Consider the following 16,080-nt stretch of genomic DNA (forward strand, 5'->3'; position numbering starts at 1 on the left):
GTTACAAATAGTCTGTGCAGATTCCAATCACTTTTAACATCTGAAGACACTCAGAAAGATGAGGCACTGAGCATTAAAAGGATGAATAACGGTAACAAAATTTCATATAGTTTCTCCTTTTTGTTCCAGGGTAAATCAGCCATCTGAAAAGAACGTCAGCAAAGTTGAAATCTCCCAGGAAACACATACACAGATTTGATGTGTATTTATTTGGACATTGCACAGATAAATCCTCCAGGAAAAAAAAAAGAATCTCTCTCAAATAAAGAAATGAATTTTCCAGGTAACTAACAAGCAATAATGAGGCATATTAATGACAGATATGTTAACACTACACAGTTCTGGGCTTTTTCTTTCTCCTTACTATGCCCACTTACAGGAAGAGACCATATAGGAGCCTTAACAACTGACTTTGAAATGCCAGTTAATCACAGAAATTTTCTCTTGCACCAGAGATTAAATGGAGGGACTTTAGGTTTAATGAGAGCCTAATTGGGAAATGCGTGAGCCTTCTCATTTCAAAAACAAGCCAACCACTAACAAACAGAAGAAAGACAAGCATCCTTCCATGAAAAAGAAAGCACCATTCCATGACACTGGTTTGCAACTTTTCCTGTAGAAAGCAGGATTAGCTACATATATTTGACACTGAATTTGATGCAACAAAGAGTTTCTGACCTCGTTTATATTTTCATTCACGATGCTAACTGTATGTCTGACAAAATAAATGAATGCAAACTCAGTGTTGTTAAGTTTGTTTTCTAAGTTCATCTGGTAAGGGTACAAACAATAGCAAGGATGTAGATCGAAAGCTGGATCAGTACATCATAGGCATGAACAAGGAATTATAGTGAAATCGTGTATTTTTTTTTCCTGGCAAGTGATTGTGTTCTGAAAAGGTCCCCCTCTCCCCCCCCCCCAGAATCCCCAGTCAGAAATCATTACAAAGATTGATAGAAAAAATACTGTTGCAAATAATCTATACGAAGAAAATGAACAAAACAAAAGGAAACCTACTCCTACAACTACTTTAATCAGAGTAGGAAGGCAGATGCAAAAGTTCTACTGTCAATTTAGAATTGCTTGTTCACCAATGCCTTGTCATGGAGGAGTACTTCTTCCTTCAGAGGAAGAATTACTTCTCTCCTGCCTATTAAGAATTTACATCTCTCCAGTTTGTGTACCTTCCATTATGAAGTCCCTATGAACTTGTTCATATCAAACCACCTAAACTGTACATTACCATCAACAGCCACCTACAGAGGATAACACTCTAAAATAAACATAAAACACAGAAGATTCATAGCTCGTGACAGCAGGATATAGCTGCTCTTGTAAATCTGCATTAGACCTTCAAGACTCTATCTGAGCAGGATTCTCTCTAAGTATAGTAACGAGGGTAAGAGAGTATTCTGCCAGAGAAGAATAAGTTATAGTTCAGTATCATCCCTTTCAAACACACTGTACAGAAAAAAATAGGCTGATTTCACAATCTGAAATTCAGTCAACTATCTGGGAAAAAAAAAAACAACCCATAACACTTCAGTTAGAGAGAACGTGGAAGAAAGAATTTGTTCCATCACAAGTAGCAGAAAATATGAAATTATAGCCTGAAGAGAGAGCCTTCAGAAATAACACTGAATCAACTCCAAATGTCATAGGTAGAAAATTAGCAATAAATGCAAGATATTTACCAAAATGATATGCTTCTGAGATGTAAAATATCCTACATAAGCTATCCAAAATTTAATCATATTATTTCATGAAAATGCCGCAGAGGGAGCAATTAGCAGTAAGTATCATACAGATATACCTTTCTACAACCAATTAAGTTTGAATATACTGTTCTGTGGACTGTTAGCTCACTATGGCCCCTTTGCAGAGCTTTCAGTGTAAAGAGATATAAAGTGAGTATTACCGTAACTGAGAACAAGCTTCATGCATCTAAACAGCTTCAGAACGAAAAATAATAGTCAGTTAAATTGTTCTGATGAAATTAGTCTTTACATACTGAATGTATTTAATTGAGGCTTTGTTATTGCTGTTCCAAATCAAGAGGCTGTGTGATCTGAGACTGGTTAGACTTGAGAAAGCAAGGCTCAGGGGTATCTTACCAGTGTGTGCAAATATCTGATGGGAGAGAGTAAGGACGACTGAGCCAGGATCTGCTCAATGCAGCCCACTGACAGGACAAGAGGCAACAGGGACAAACTTCTCACCAAAATTTGAATAATCAAACTGATGGTATTTCAGACTTAATTAACTTCCATATTCAGGCAACAAATTTTCATACCTTTTTTTGTTTTTTGGTGGTAAGAAACTGTGTATTCACAATAGAAACCAGAAACCCTAGAGAAAGACAGTTCATTGCCCTGACTGTTTATTTCTGCAGATAGTGAGATAAGTGCACTGACTGTGAAAAATAATGCATATTGGGGGATTAACTGAAAAAGTTCTATGAAATTCTCTATAGAACAATGTAATTTTCTAAAACATATTTTGAAAAAGCAAGTGTCAAAATCCTGCTCCAAAAAAGCTTTTCTGCTGTACCATGTAACGTATTAGAGTTGTATTTTCATCATACTTATATCCCACTGTTCATAAAAGAGAGAAAATGCAAAAGAAGAGAATTTCCTCCCTTCAATCACAGCCCATCCTCAGACATTATCAACTTCTATTTCAGCAGGAAAGGGGAAAAAAATCAAGTGCAGATAATCTGAGGAAATATCTAGGCCATGCATTCTAATGAAACGTGTTAAGATCACTCATATCTCATTATTATGAAGTTTGCAGGAAATCTGAGTAAATGTCCAAATCAGAAGTGTCATTTAATGACTGCTTAATGTACACACCATGACTACAATGATTTAGGGAGCAGATAAAACACTTGAACCTCTCTCTCCACAGTTCTTTGCCATAGCAAACCATACCAGTCGAGACATAGCAAGAGACTGGAAAGACAATATATGGCATAATTTGATTTCTCATGTAGATATTAATGATATAACATAGCACAAAAATAGTCCTTCTTTCTACTCTTTGTTACCTCATGCACTTGCAATAGGGAGGGGAGAAATAGGCAATGTAGCAAAATTAACACTTTAAGACATTCAGTATCATACAATGTCAAATTATTATGTGCTGATATGATGAGCCTGTGCCATCTGTCCTAAAATCGATGGACTGTGTATGATACAGTAGCAGAGAGCTATCAGGATGTGTATTCTTCAACAGTAACTCAGAATTGCTACTATGAGGCAAGCACCACCCTCTGGTGCAGAAAGGAGCATTCCTCACTACACCAAAAGGCTAAAGCAGATTTGCAATAGACACAATTGAAGAGACTGAGGGAAAGAGCACGTGATAAAAGATTCTGTTGGAACATGGGGATCATTACAGAAGACAAATGAGTTGCCCCAGTGCCTGCAGTCTACAATGTGTAGCAATATCTGGAAGAAAAGAGATACAAAAATGAAAAAACAAACAAAAAACAAAAAACAAAAAAAAAACAAAAAAAAAACAACCAACCCAAACAGAGAAATCTTCTATTCTTCCATTGACTGTGTTCAAACACCTGCATCGTTTGACTAATGTAAGCTTTTAATACAGGCTTCACAGAAGATTCAATTATAACATTAATCACAAAAAGGTATTTTTCTCCTGAACACAGTATATTAGTTCATTACATTGAAAAATGTTCATAAGGTTTTCTATTGAAAAAAACTTCAAAGCAAATAACATAGCTTCATCTCTAATTTCATTTTTCACATTACTCCTTATCATTCTATAATAAATTACATACATCCTCTCATGCTTATTACTAATTTCTCCTAAATACAGGTTTTTTTTAACAGTATAAATAAGAAGTTATAAGTTTTTATAAAAAAGATTTTTCACTTAAGTAGGGAAAACTAATTTGAAAAACAGTTGGTGGCACTTACTTCAGAAAATCCATAGCAGCTTCATCAATACCTATTACACGAAGGGTCAGAATTGGATTCTGCTTGACGCTTTTTGGAAGATTATGATCAACACTTTGGAAAGTTAGGTTAGCTCCCTGTTGGAAAGTGTACAGTTATTTACAAATAGGTCACATAATTTGTAAAATACAACTACTTTCAAGAAGTATGACTATTAACATTTAGGTATGTAATGACAAAAAAGTGTAGCTAATGTCAGTTAACCTTCTAAACAGCTTTTCTAGTAGTAAATAAAAATAGCTGCATGCTTCAAAATGAAATATTATCCTCTATGTAGAAGTTTGTCTAGGAAGAGGGCCACTTGTGCCTCAAGTCACAGTTTAGGAATGAAGGACTACAGATTGTTGTTTCCTCAGCCTGGCTCTACTTTTCTATTTCTCTTCACTCTTGATCCTTTAAGATCACCTAGTTCTAATCCTCTGCTGTAGGCAGGGACCTCCCTCTAAACCAGGTTGCTCACAGCTCCATCCAGCCTGGCCTTGAATGCTTCCAAGGAGGGGCACCCACAACCTCTCTGGGCAACCTGTTCCAGTGTCTCACCACCCTCACAGTACATAATTTCTACTTGATATCTAGTCTAAATCTACCCTCTTCCAGCTTAAAACAATTTCCCCTCGTTCTGTTGCTTCGTGCCCTTCTAAGAAGTCCCTCTTCGGCATTCTGTAGGCTCCCTTTAGGTTCTGGAAGGTCACTATAAGGTCTCCTCATAGCCTTCTCTTCTCCAGGCTGAAAAGCACAAGCTCTCTCAGCCTGTCTTCATAGAGGAGGTGCTCCAGCCCTCTGATTATTTTCATGGCCCTCCTCTGGACCTGCTTCAACGTCTCCACATCCTTCTTGTACTGGGGGCTACAGACCTGGACTCCAGGTGGAGTCTCACAAGAGCAGTGTAGGGGGGCAGAAATCACCACCCCTGACCTGCTGGTCACACTTCTCTTGATGCAACCTAGGATACGATTGGACTTCTGGGCTGCAAGCGCACACTGCTGGCTCATGTTGAATCTTTCATCAGTCAGCACTCCCAAATCCTTTTCCTCTGAGCTGCTCTCAAGCTATTCTTCACCCAACCTGTATCCGTGCATGAGACTGCCCCAACCCAGATGCAGGACACTGCACTTAGCCTTGTTGAACTTCATGAGGTTGGCATAGGCCCATCTCTCAAGCCTGTCCAGGTCCCACTGGATAGCATCCCCTCACTCCAGCATGTCAACCGCACCACTCAGCTTGGTATCAACTGTAAACTTGCTGAGGGTGCACTCAGTCCCACTGTCTACATCATCTACAAAGATGTTAAATAACACTGGTCCCAAGACTGATCCCTGAGGAATGCCACTCATCACTGAACTTCACTTGGGCACTGAGCCCTCAACTGCAACTCTCCGAGTGCGGCCATCCAGCCAATTAATTCCTTGTCCAATGACTGGTCCATCCATCAAATCCCTTTTTCTCCAATTTGGTGACCAGGATGTCATGTGGGACAGTGTCAAACACTTTGCACAAGTCCAGGTACGTGACATCAGTTGCTCTTCCTTTATCCACTGATGCTGTAACTCCAATATAAAAAGCCACCATATTTGTCAGGCATGGTTTACCCTTGATGAAGCCATGTTGGTTACCACCAACCACCTCATCTTTATTTTTCCATGTGCCTTCAGGAGGGTCTGCTCCATGATCTTTCCAGGCACAGAGGCGAGACTGACTGGCCTGTAGTTCTCCAGATCTTCTTTTTTTACCTTCTTGAAAATGGCTGTTATGTTTTCCTTTTTCCAAACAGTGGGAACTTCACCAGACTTCCATGACCTTTCAGATATCATGAATAGCAGCCTGGCAACTTCATCCACCAGTTCCTTAAGAACCCGTGGATGGATCTCATCAGGTCCCATGGACTTATGCACCTTCAAGTTCTTTAGATGGTCTTGATCCTCATAATCACTTACAGCAGGCAGATTACTTTCTCCAAGTTCTTACCATTGCTATCGTCGACTAAGGTGATGTGGCTAGAGCCCTTACGAGTGAACACTGAGGCAAAGAAGTCATTGAGCACCTCAGTTTTCTCCTTATCCCTCATGACCAAGTTTCCATTTTCCTTCCAGAGAGGGCCTGCATTCTTCCTGACTGTTTCAATACTTCACTCAAATACATTGTTTTCTCTAAATTTAAGTTTTTTCAGGAGGATGCAGACAAAACATGCCGTATTTGAAAAATTATGCTAGTGTTTATAAGTCAGGAACCCTTAACCCAGTGTGATTCATAATCATTAATCAGGTTAGCTGGCGGATGAAGTCCCAAATGCTCAAGTATAAACTTGATTAGACATGCAACTTATTCAAATGATGTTTCAATCACTTTCTGCGAGAAAATAACAAAAGCTCTCTTTAAACAGCTGGTGGTCAATATTTTCAAACTTCTGGGTTAAAACCAATTCCCTCGTGCTTAAAAATATTTAGACATTGACTCTTGTCAAAAATTCCAGCAAAGCTTGTAAAGATGATTACTTTTTTAAAGAGTGCTTTGGTCTTCTATTTCATCTCCACGACTCCGTGAATCATGTTTTTCCTACAGATAGGTCTACACTATCTGCAGTCTTCTGCCCTCTAGTGGGAATACTACAAACTGAAGCCAAAAGAGGAATCTAAAACATGAAGAGTAATTCAGACTCCTGAAAAATGTGTAAATTGAAAATGCTACTGCAAGGAAGACCCTAAATGATATACCACAATTTAAAATCTGAATATTGAAATATTAGTTCAAACTCGCCAACACCATTGCCTTGAGTTCAACAGAAAAACACTTACGATGTAGAAATCACTGAGATCATAAGCTTCTCCCTTCTTTTGTCCTCGCTGATGTTGATAAACTCCCTTCTGAATGAAAGGCAAGGCATTTGTTCTGTGAAATAATTCAGAAACAACCTGAAAACAATTACGTTTTGGTAAGTTTCCTAAGTAAAGTTAAAGACATTTTCTAAAACCTTTTTAAAAGAAACTTAACCTACCTATTTTTTCCAAACTGTCGGAATTCATATACAGTAAGGGATTTGTCACATGTAAAAAAGAATCCAATCAAGTCCCTACAAGCATCACGACCATTTCTGGAAGGAAAATTGAAAAGAATATTTACATTGTTACATACATACATGTTTAATTCAACCCAAACACAAATAGGACTTCTATTTTTAAGCACCCACTTTGTGTCTACTCTTCCATATTGCACAAAGTTTTTTCCTCTTAAAAGCTATCTACTTTCTCTAAACCACTGTAGAATTCCTCTTCTGGATTTGCAACCAAATCTACATGGAATATTCTGTTCTCCATCATGTTAAGAAAATCTATCAAATTTTCATACTTTAGTAGACCAATGTAATTTTCATTCATTAACTAGATTACCTAAACCTGGACTACCTGTAGTCATTATGGTATATGAAGCTATTCTGCTGAATCCTTGCCTGTATATACAGTTCACTGCTTCAGTGCTGAAGAACATGTTTATGCCACCACTACTCAATTCAGATCAGTTTCAAAGCTGCCTTAAACCTACAAGGTTTAGTATGCAAGAATCCACAAACGAAACACAGAATCACAGAATCACAAGGTTGGAAACGACCTGCAAGATCATCTAGTCCAACCACCCTCCCATTCCTATCAGTACCACAAACACAAACCCATCCCTTCCATTCACAGTGGTTGCCACATACCATGAGACAAGACCATAGAATTTTTCATTAACCAATTTGCAGTGGTTGTCCTGCACAGACACCTCACTGTCCTATGACAGACACAATGGTAACATAGCATGACTTATGCATCTTAATGCTGCACAATGGCACTATGAGCCAGGTCAAATGTTGTACTGTAAGTGCACACGTATATACACACACACACACACACACACACATACACACACACATATATATTCACCTACACTGCATATTCATTTTTTCCTATACATACAACGGAGGAAGTTCATTATAATTAATTATTTCAGAAGAGTTACAATCATTATTCACATATTCACAGAATCGAAAAGCTTCCAAAAAAATTGTAATTACCTGGATATAATCCTACTATCAAAGCGTAGCTTGTTAGAGAGCATGTTTTCAGTTAATCCTGATTTCGTCCTTATTCTGTAAAAATAATGCTGCATGTTAGTGATAGCTATGTGGTCACAAAAGAATGTTATATGAAATTCAGCTGTTCCAAAACAGCAAAGAAAAAAAAAAAGTGAAATATGGTATCCGTGGCAACTGGCTGAAGAGGTGATCCTTGCAGTTGAAGTAGGAAGCAACTCAGAGTTGCAATGTGGAAGGCACTCTGTAATTACATCATATGAGAGTGCATCTACAGAAAGCACAGACGTGAATGGGATATTTTGTTTATGAACACTTGTCAAGAATTAAAATTCTACCACCCATCATGTTTGCCTGCATGTTGAAAAAGATTAGCAGAATAAAACCAGGAAATGCAGATCCACATTTCAACATGAAATGCTGAAAAGCAAAATGTTTTCTCAATTTTTCTTAAGCCATTGGAATTATGATTTCAATACTTGGAAAAAAATCTAAATGCCGCTACATTTAATTACTGCAAAAGAAATCAAAACATAGAAGAAAAGCATGATTACACTGTGAGGATCTACTTTAGTATTTATGGATGTATATTTATGCAATTTCATGCACCTCAGGATGGATGTCTCTAAAAGGAGATGACAGGATCTCAAGCATGCAAAAAAGGCTGGCAAAACTCTGTGACAAACAATATCAATATAAGATTAAGTTGGTTCTCCCATGTTTTATGAATACTGTGAATAAACATTATACACAGAGAATCCACAAATAAGGTCCCACTAGGCAATTACACAGAATGAGGAGTCTAGAAAGAGATGAAGCTGTTGGTTCCAAGCCAGGAATAAAACACCTGAAAGACAAAGAGAGACTCTGCAGATCCCAAAATAACAACAAAAAAGAGAATATTTCTAAACAAATGACCACTAGAGAAAACTTACTTTGTTTCATGCAGTGTTCTTTTTCTAAAACGCATGGGTGCAGTCCCAAGTCCCAAATGTCCATGAGCTTCCTTGGAAACATCACCTCGTGTGGATTGTTCTGGATCACTTATGACAGCTCTGATGAAAAAGAGCAGGGAAAAGCCTTCTAACTTGTATCAAGTTGGCACTTCAGACTTTTATGTTCTTACTTTGAAAAATAAAAACCTCACAATAACGCAACAATAGCACATGGAATTTAGCTATTATAGGTGAAAAAATCTGGGGAGAGGGGTGTTTATTTTTATTTGGTTGGTGGCTGTTCTTTTGTTTGGATTTGGTGGGTTTGGGCTTTTTTTTTTTTTAATTTGTTTTTAAAATTCTGAAATCTAGATTCTGAAATCAAGATGTTGTGTTGAGGGACATGGTTTAGTGGGAGCTATTGGTAATAGGCGAACAGTTGGACTGGATGATCTTTTAGGTCTTTTCCAACGTTGGTGATTCTATGATTCTATTATTCTATATCAAGTATATGAAATAGCAATCTGGTAGTGAACAAGTATACTTTGCATGGATGTGTTTATTACCTTATTTCCTTAGAATTATGGAGATTTTTTATTCTCCCCTTCCTCATTTCAGTAAATATTCCATCTTCATTTTTCTTTAATCCCTGCATCCCTCCACAATCAGTGATGGGAGTACTGGCTAGCAGCATCACTCAACAAAAACACAGGCACCTCCACTGCCAAGGCACTCACCCAATCTACAGGAACTCAAAGTCCCATCTCACAGATAACAAGTTAACTGGATTCTGAACATTTTTATATTCTCTGTAGTTGTTTAACAAGTAAACAAGAGAAAAGAACCCTTGAAAATACTCAGAAGGAAAAATAATTTTGTACTGATACAACTTATGTTTATAGAGTTCTCTTTGATCCACACTGAGCCATCCACACTGAGTGTGTATCAGTTACAAGGATTTTACTGCAAGATTGGCTCTATTAAAACAAATCAAAATACCTTTTGCACTTTCTTTAATAGATTTGCTGTGAAACAGTTTTGAACTAATCTTCCTCGATTAACATTTTGCTCTCTGATACCAATTTGGCAGTTCTGGCATGGTTATATATGGAAGGTAAATAGAGAGATTTCTTAAATACAAAGTTCATCCTGATGCAACTGCAGCACTACTGAATATTGTTCTGACATTTACCAACAGAAGGGTTTACAGCAGGAGCTACTTATGTAAATTTTTTAGCAAGCATAAAGTAATATGAAATTGAAATTACGTTACACCAGTTTATACCATCTCATAGTACCATGACCAGACAGCTTAGGTAAAACTCTGAAATATTAAAGCATACATAGAAACGAGAACAAACTTATAGGAACAATAGTAAGATGTCTTAATTACACTCATCTTCACAGGTAAGTTACTTTTTTTCCCCTTAACCTATGATGAAATCTTTCTACATAGAACCAATGATTTCTCAGAGCTGAAGGACGGCAATGAAGTTCGAGAGCTTCCCTGTACAACCTTAGTCAGTTAACTTCATTTGCTCCCTTTTTTCCTGCATGCTTAACACTGGTATAATACTCCTTCATAGAGTCGCTCAGGTTAGAAAAGACCTTAAAGATCATTGAGTCCAACCACAACCCAACCACAGTACCTTAACTAACAGCCCTCCGCTAAACCACGTCCCTGAGCACCACATCCAAACGGTTTTTAAACACATCCAGGGATGGCGACTCAACCACCTCCCTGGGGAGTCTATTCCACTGCTTAACAACCCTTTCTGTAAAGAAGTGTCTCCTGACATCCAACCTAAACTTACCCTTCAACTTCAGAGAGATATTAACAGAAGAATATTAATAAAGGTAACAGACTTAGGATAGAAAACAAAAAATAATTGTAATGACAGGAATCCATATATTTTGCAGAGGTACAAGAGGGTTATTTATGTACTGTTACTGTAAAACCCTTAAAGATTCCGGTATAAAATTAACAATTTTTCTCAGAGAAAAAGGAACTTAAAGCACTTGAAATTGATTTTTTTAATTACGGAGTCTTTTAAATGAAAAACAATTTCCATTTAAAGGGATTTTACAAATAGTAGCACTACATAACACGAGCTGCATTGAGAGGATCAAAACACCTATGCAAGAGAAGCCGCTCCTAGACCTAAATTCTTCAGTAAGGAAAGCCGTAGTTTTGCATTAAAAATCCACTTACCTGCATAACTGATCTAGCATCACTTGTTCTACTACAGCCTGTTTCTTTCTCTCCGCAGCAACATCCTCCTATAATGGAAAAGTAACCAAATGCAAAGGGAATATAACAACAAGCACTTCAAAAAATAAATTAGCTTTTAAGACAGCATTCAGAGGTCTTAATCCTATTAATGTTACAATTCATTTGGAATTTTGAAGGTTTTTTCCATCTTTTTGAATTGAATCCTATTTGTGTAACTAAAAGACAAATAATGTTCTCTGCTACACACAGATCTACATTCAGAGAGAGGGATTCCACCTCCAGCAATGTTCAGCTAAAAACTCTTTAAAGATATAGTCTCATTCCTCAGTTCATACTTGCTGCATACCAGAACAATTTTCTGATGGAAAAGGCCAATCTGAAGAACTTGTTCTTGTAAAAGAACAAATATTTGGAGGAGGAAGGTGATTTAGCAGGATCTTACTGCATTTTTAGGGTAACACTCAACCACAGTCTTGTGTCCTTCACTGTAAAGTATTTGATGATCAATCATTATTCATTTCACAGCAAGAGAAACCAAAGGCACATGAGGATGTCTAAGGTCAGCATGGAGGCCACTGGCAACAATTAGGCTCTATTATCTTGCTTCATTTCACCTTCCAGATCTCTGAACTTCTTTGCTACACTGATATTTGTTTTCATTCCTCCCATTTTACCTATGAGAAAAGAGAGATTATCCTTTCTAGGAGCTTAGGCAACCTCTTCAATGATTTGTAATGTGTTCTGAAGCTGAAGATTTATGATATTTTATGCTTACTGTAATTCATATTAGATAAGGTAATTCTCATTCCAAACCTCAAGAAAATTTAAAAGACAATCTATTTTAGCATTAAAAGTTTTAGTAATGATCATAGTAAACAAAACTTTTAAAAGTACTGTGTATTCTTAAGCAAATGTTTAAATGTAGTTTAAAAATCAAATGCCTACAATGGAGGCAACACATATCCAATTCAATTATTACATAAGCAGTTGTTACTTCTAATTTTTTCTATTATTACCACTTCTATCAGAATCGTGAACATGAGAGAACCTAAGAGATGCTCCTAGAAAGAGATAGGCAGCCTGTGTAACCATGAGTGCTAATCAGTAACAAAAGAGCTTCAGAGAGTCCCTCGGAAACCTGCTGGCTTCCTTTTAAAGCATACCAGCTGCAGTGTACCTGCCATTTGGCTGTTCTGCACTGCTCCTTTTATCAGTCTCTTCAGCTTATTTGATCTAGCAGTAGTTAATCTGAAAGTACGTCAAAACTTCCCCTCCTGCCCATTATACCCACTGTATTGTATAGATTTTTAGATTTATTTTAGAAATAATGAACAGGAAAGTCTTCGTCAGAGTACTTTCTAAAGAGATTTTCCTTTAGATACATGAAAATGAATGGTGACCTCAATAGCACAATATTCACATTCATTTTAGCAAGACCAGAAATCAAACATATGTTTGCAATGACATGAACTTCAGTGCTTAGTAATGAACAAACAAAATAAATGAAAAATTATTTACTTTCATAGTCTCATAAGATTTATCATGGCTTATTATTCCATCAGGATGTTAGAATGCTAATTCTGTTCAATAATACCTTCAAAATTAAGTTCTGAAGGCCATCACTCTGCACGTGAAAATACTGAATCAAGCAGTACCTAAAATTTTAAGATTCTTCACCGCTTCAAATAACCCCAAATTTAAAATTTAGCCTTACATGGACAACAGTCCTGTTGAACAGTCCTAAAAAGAGTAAGAATTGTGTCTACGTAAGAAATAAAAGAAACATACTGAGTACGTCAACATAAGAGAAGTTAGTATTTCGTATTTCCTCTTGTAACAGCAAAGCTGCATCTGTTTCCAGTCTGGGGGGCTGCCTTCACCACAAAATTAATAAGGATGAAAGGAAACTGGAGAGGATCCAACAGAGGATCTGAACAGAAGAAACTGGTAAGAGAAACTAAGGGAGTCTGGTTTTGTTTAGACTGCAAAGGAAGCAGGTATGGGGTGTTCTAAAAGCATCCTACAACCAAAGGGCAAAGACCACAGCCAAACTTTTTTTTTTTTTCCTTCAGATAGCAGCCAGCCATCAGGAGACCAAAGTCACAAACTGGGCTTTCTGAGGCTTAACAATGGTGATAGGAAGAAGTACTTCCCAAATGGAATAATGAAGCAGCACAGAAACATTGTTGCTGATAAACGCTGTAGAATTCAATCCACCCTTGGAGCTTGGAGACATCCAAAGCCAGCTAATCTAATGCCAACAGCAGAGTCCATACTGCTTATGAAGAGGGTTATCAATCACATATTCCATTCCAACAGTTAATGAGGAAAATAAGACCATTTACTCTGGAAACGAGTTAGAGTAAAAGCTGACAGAATCATGAAATCCATGCACCACAGAATACAGGCTCATGTACAGGCTAGAGACTAGAAGACATAGAACCGTACAGTCAGATTCACACAAGTCACTCAGCTGGTCTTTTCAGTTGTACTTACTGGCTTTTAACGCGCGTTCTCACTTATTCACATTACAGCTTAAAAAAGAACAAGCATTGCACATGAGATTTTAGAACTGCTCACTGGATTACTCAACTCAGCTCCCGTCGAAACAAATGCTTCAACTCCTGTGATGACAATTAGAGACTAGGACCAAATCATCAGGAGCCTAACTTCTACTGAACACCTTCAAGTCATTCTGCAAGTATAGAGACAGTTAACAGTCCAACAGCCAAAACACTTACAGCTTCTGATTTCCTCAGACTGTGCTGCATATTGTAGGGCTTGCTTGTGTAGCACTGTTGCAGGAGAGCTTTCTCATCAAGAGCTGTAAGACCATCATTGTGCCCATCTTCAAACTGTGAACCCTAAGCAAAAGTACATTATTTTCAGAAATCAAATTCTTAACATCTAAACAAATTCCTTAATTTATTAAAAAGCATTTTTTGGAAGTTTCTTTATCCTACTTTTATGATAATTAAAAAGGCAAAGAAATTGTAAGCCTAGCTTTCTATTAAAACAGAACCTACAGATTTTGCTCACTAGTGTTGCCTTCCAACTTCTGAATGCTTACCAACTTCCAATCATACTGAAACAAGCAAATAACAACAAAAAAAAATCTCAAAAAATATCATGGTTCCACAAACTTTGCTGAAAACCAGCAGCAAGTCAGGGAGAAAGTGGACTGTGAGTACCTCTCTGAAGAAGACAAGAGCTCTCCCTGTTCTGTTTAAGAACACTGAAGATAAAGCAAAAGATTTGCCATCAGGTGTATAAGATCTCAGTCACAGAGGTGCTGCTTTTTGATCAGCAAAGAAGTTAAAATACTGCCTGGATAGGAGAAAGAACTGAAGCATGTGGGTGAACTGGCTCTAAAAGACTTCTAAATCAGCCTGAGTAGATTACAGAAGTATTTCCCACATGGAGGATTACAGACCTTGGAAAAGAGGAAACATGGGAGACAAATCAATAGGGACAAATTATTATCCACACTGCTGTAGGAGCACCTTCTTTTCAGGGAAGAAAAGTTACAAGTTTCAATAATGGAACAAAATAATATCTTGAAATCCAATGAAGGTTTGATTTATTATTTAATAAGATAGTAATAATGTCTAGCGGATTAATTTTCTTAGTTAGGTATTATATTGATATCTGCCACAAGAATTGACAGACACAGCTTCTGGTGCTTGGCATTCACCTGTCTTGAACCCAAACACACTGGAATGGGCCAGTCCTGCCTTTTCTCTGTGTTTAGGCTTGGGCCCAATCCTTCAGCTTCAGACTAACTTGGCCACTCACATAAATACCATTTTGATGGGCTTGCAGAACAATATATAAAGGATTCACTCCTTGGAAAACAGATGACATCACTGTGTCAGTCTGGTGTGCAGGAGTGGAAACAAAAACAAAAGTAATACTGCAACAAAACACCAGAATGGACCCACCATCAAACATAAAAGCACACTTAACAAGACAACAAATTTGTTTTCTTCACTCAGTTTTTACTTGAAGTACCCATAAATAAAGGTTCTGTATGTTCTCCAAGTATTATCTGAATATCAGAAGTGTGGCTCTAAGGGGAGAAAATCCTTTAAAATTTTAAGTAATATATGCAAAAGAGACCTTAGCCCAAGCAATAAAAAAAAAATCTTTGTTTTCTACAAAATCATCTCTCCTCATGCTACTGAACACCAAGCAAATAAAATAATCTCATTGAAAATTATGACAAACTTTTTATCTGAAAAGCAATAGGCACCACATATTAGCTCAGCAACTGTGTATTTAGCCATTAATATTCTGAATATTGTATGTCATTCACACTCTGAAGTGGTCAGCACAGTCTAGCTTTGACCAGTCCTCATATAATCTGCTCATTTCTGTTTCCTGTTCCTTGTTGGGCATCTTCACTCAAGAACCTGATCTTCCCTTGTTTGCTGCTCAGTTTTACTTTACAAACAATTAAGAAACCTGGTAGATTTAACACAGCTTGCAGTCCAAGCTTTGTAGACTACAAGTGCTGGATCTCACAAAAGGTAAAGACAAAAAGTACAGATATTATTTTCCATTATTTTAGCTCCATACTTCTGTCCATTTTCAGCACTAATATTTCTTAAAGGCTCAGACCACTTATTTCACCATTTCTTTTCTAAGTCCTCGGTACAAACTTAATTCAACAGAATATTCAGGGGGAGGAAAAAAAAAAAAAAGCCTGACTACATTTCCATATTTGGAAAAAACATTTTACCATGATCTTTCCTCTGTCACTTATCTTCTTAGGCTCCAGGCTCATCCCCATCAATCACTCTAATCTCAATGCCCAGGCCAGACGTGCGCTATGAGGGCAAACATGATGATAGCAAAGAACAGAAGCGT

The 16,080-nt window shown here is 37.4% G+C and overlaps 1 protein-coding gene across 2 annotated transcripts in view; it reads right to left on the bottom strand.

The window, feature by feature from the left end:
• CAPS2 (calcyphosine 2) overlaps positions 1–16,080 on the bottom strand; it is a 36,609-nt gene that overhangs the window by 15,570 nt on the left and 4,959 nt on the right. For both annotated transcript variants that reach the window (XM_048965070.1, XM_048965063.1), the window contains 7 exons: positions 13,953–14,075; positions 11,191–11,258; positions 8,979–9,098; positions 8,026–8,100; positions 6,973–7,068; positions 6,773–6,866; positions 3,942–4,057 (listed from right to left, as the gene is read on the bottom strand). In XM_048965070.1, coding sequence (XP_048821027.1) covers positions 3,942–4,057; positions 6,773–6,866; positions 6,973–7,068; positions 8,026–8,100; positions 8,979–9,098; positions 11,191–11,258; positions 13,953–14,075 — 692 coding nt within the window. The remainder of the gene's footprint in view (positions 1–3,941; positions 4,058–6,772; positions 6,867–6,972; positions 7,069–8,025; positions 8,101–8,978; positions 9,099–11,190; positions 11,259–13,952; positions 14,076–16,080) is intronic.

The sequence above is a fragment of the Lagopus muta genome, chromosome 1, assembly GCF_023343835.1.
Source record: "Lagopus muta isolate bLagMut1 chromosome 1, bLagMut1 primary, whole genome shotgun sequence".
Taxonomy (NCBI): domain Eukaryota; kingdom Metazoa; phylum Chordata; class Aves; order Galliformes; family Phasianidae; genus Lagopus; species Lagopus muta.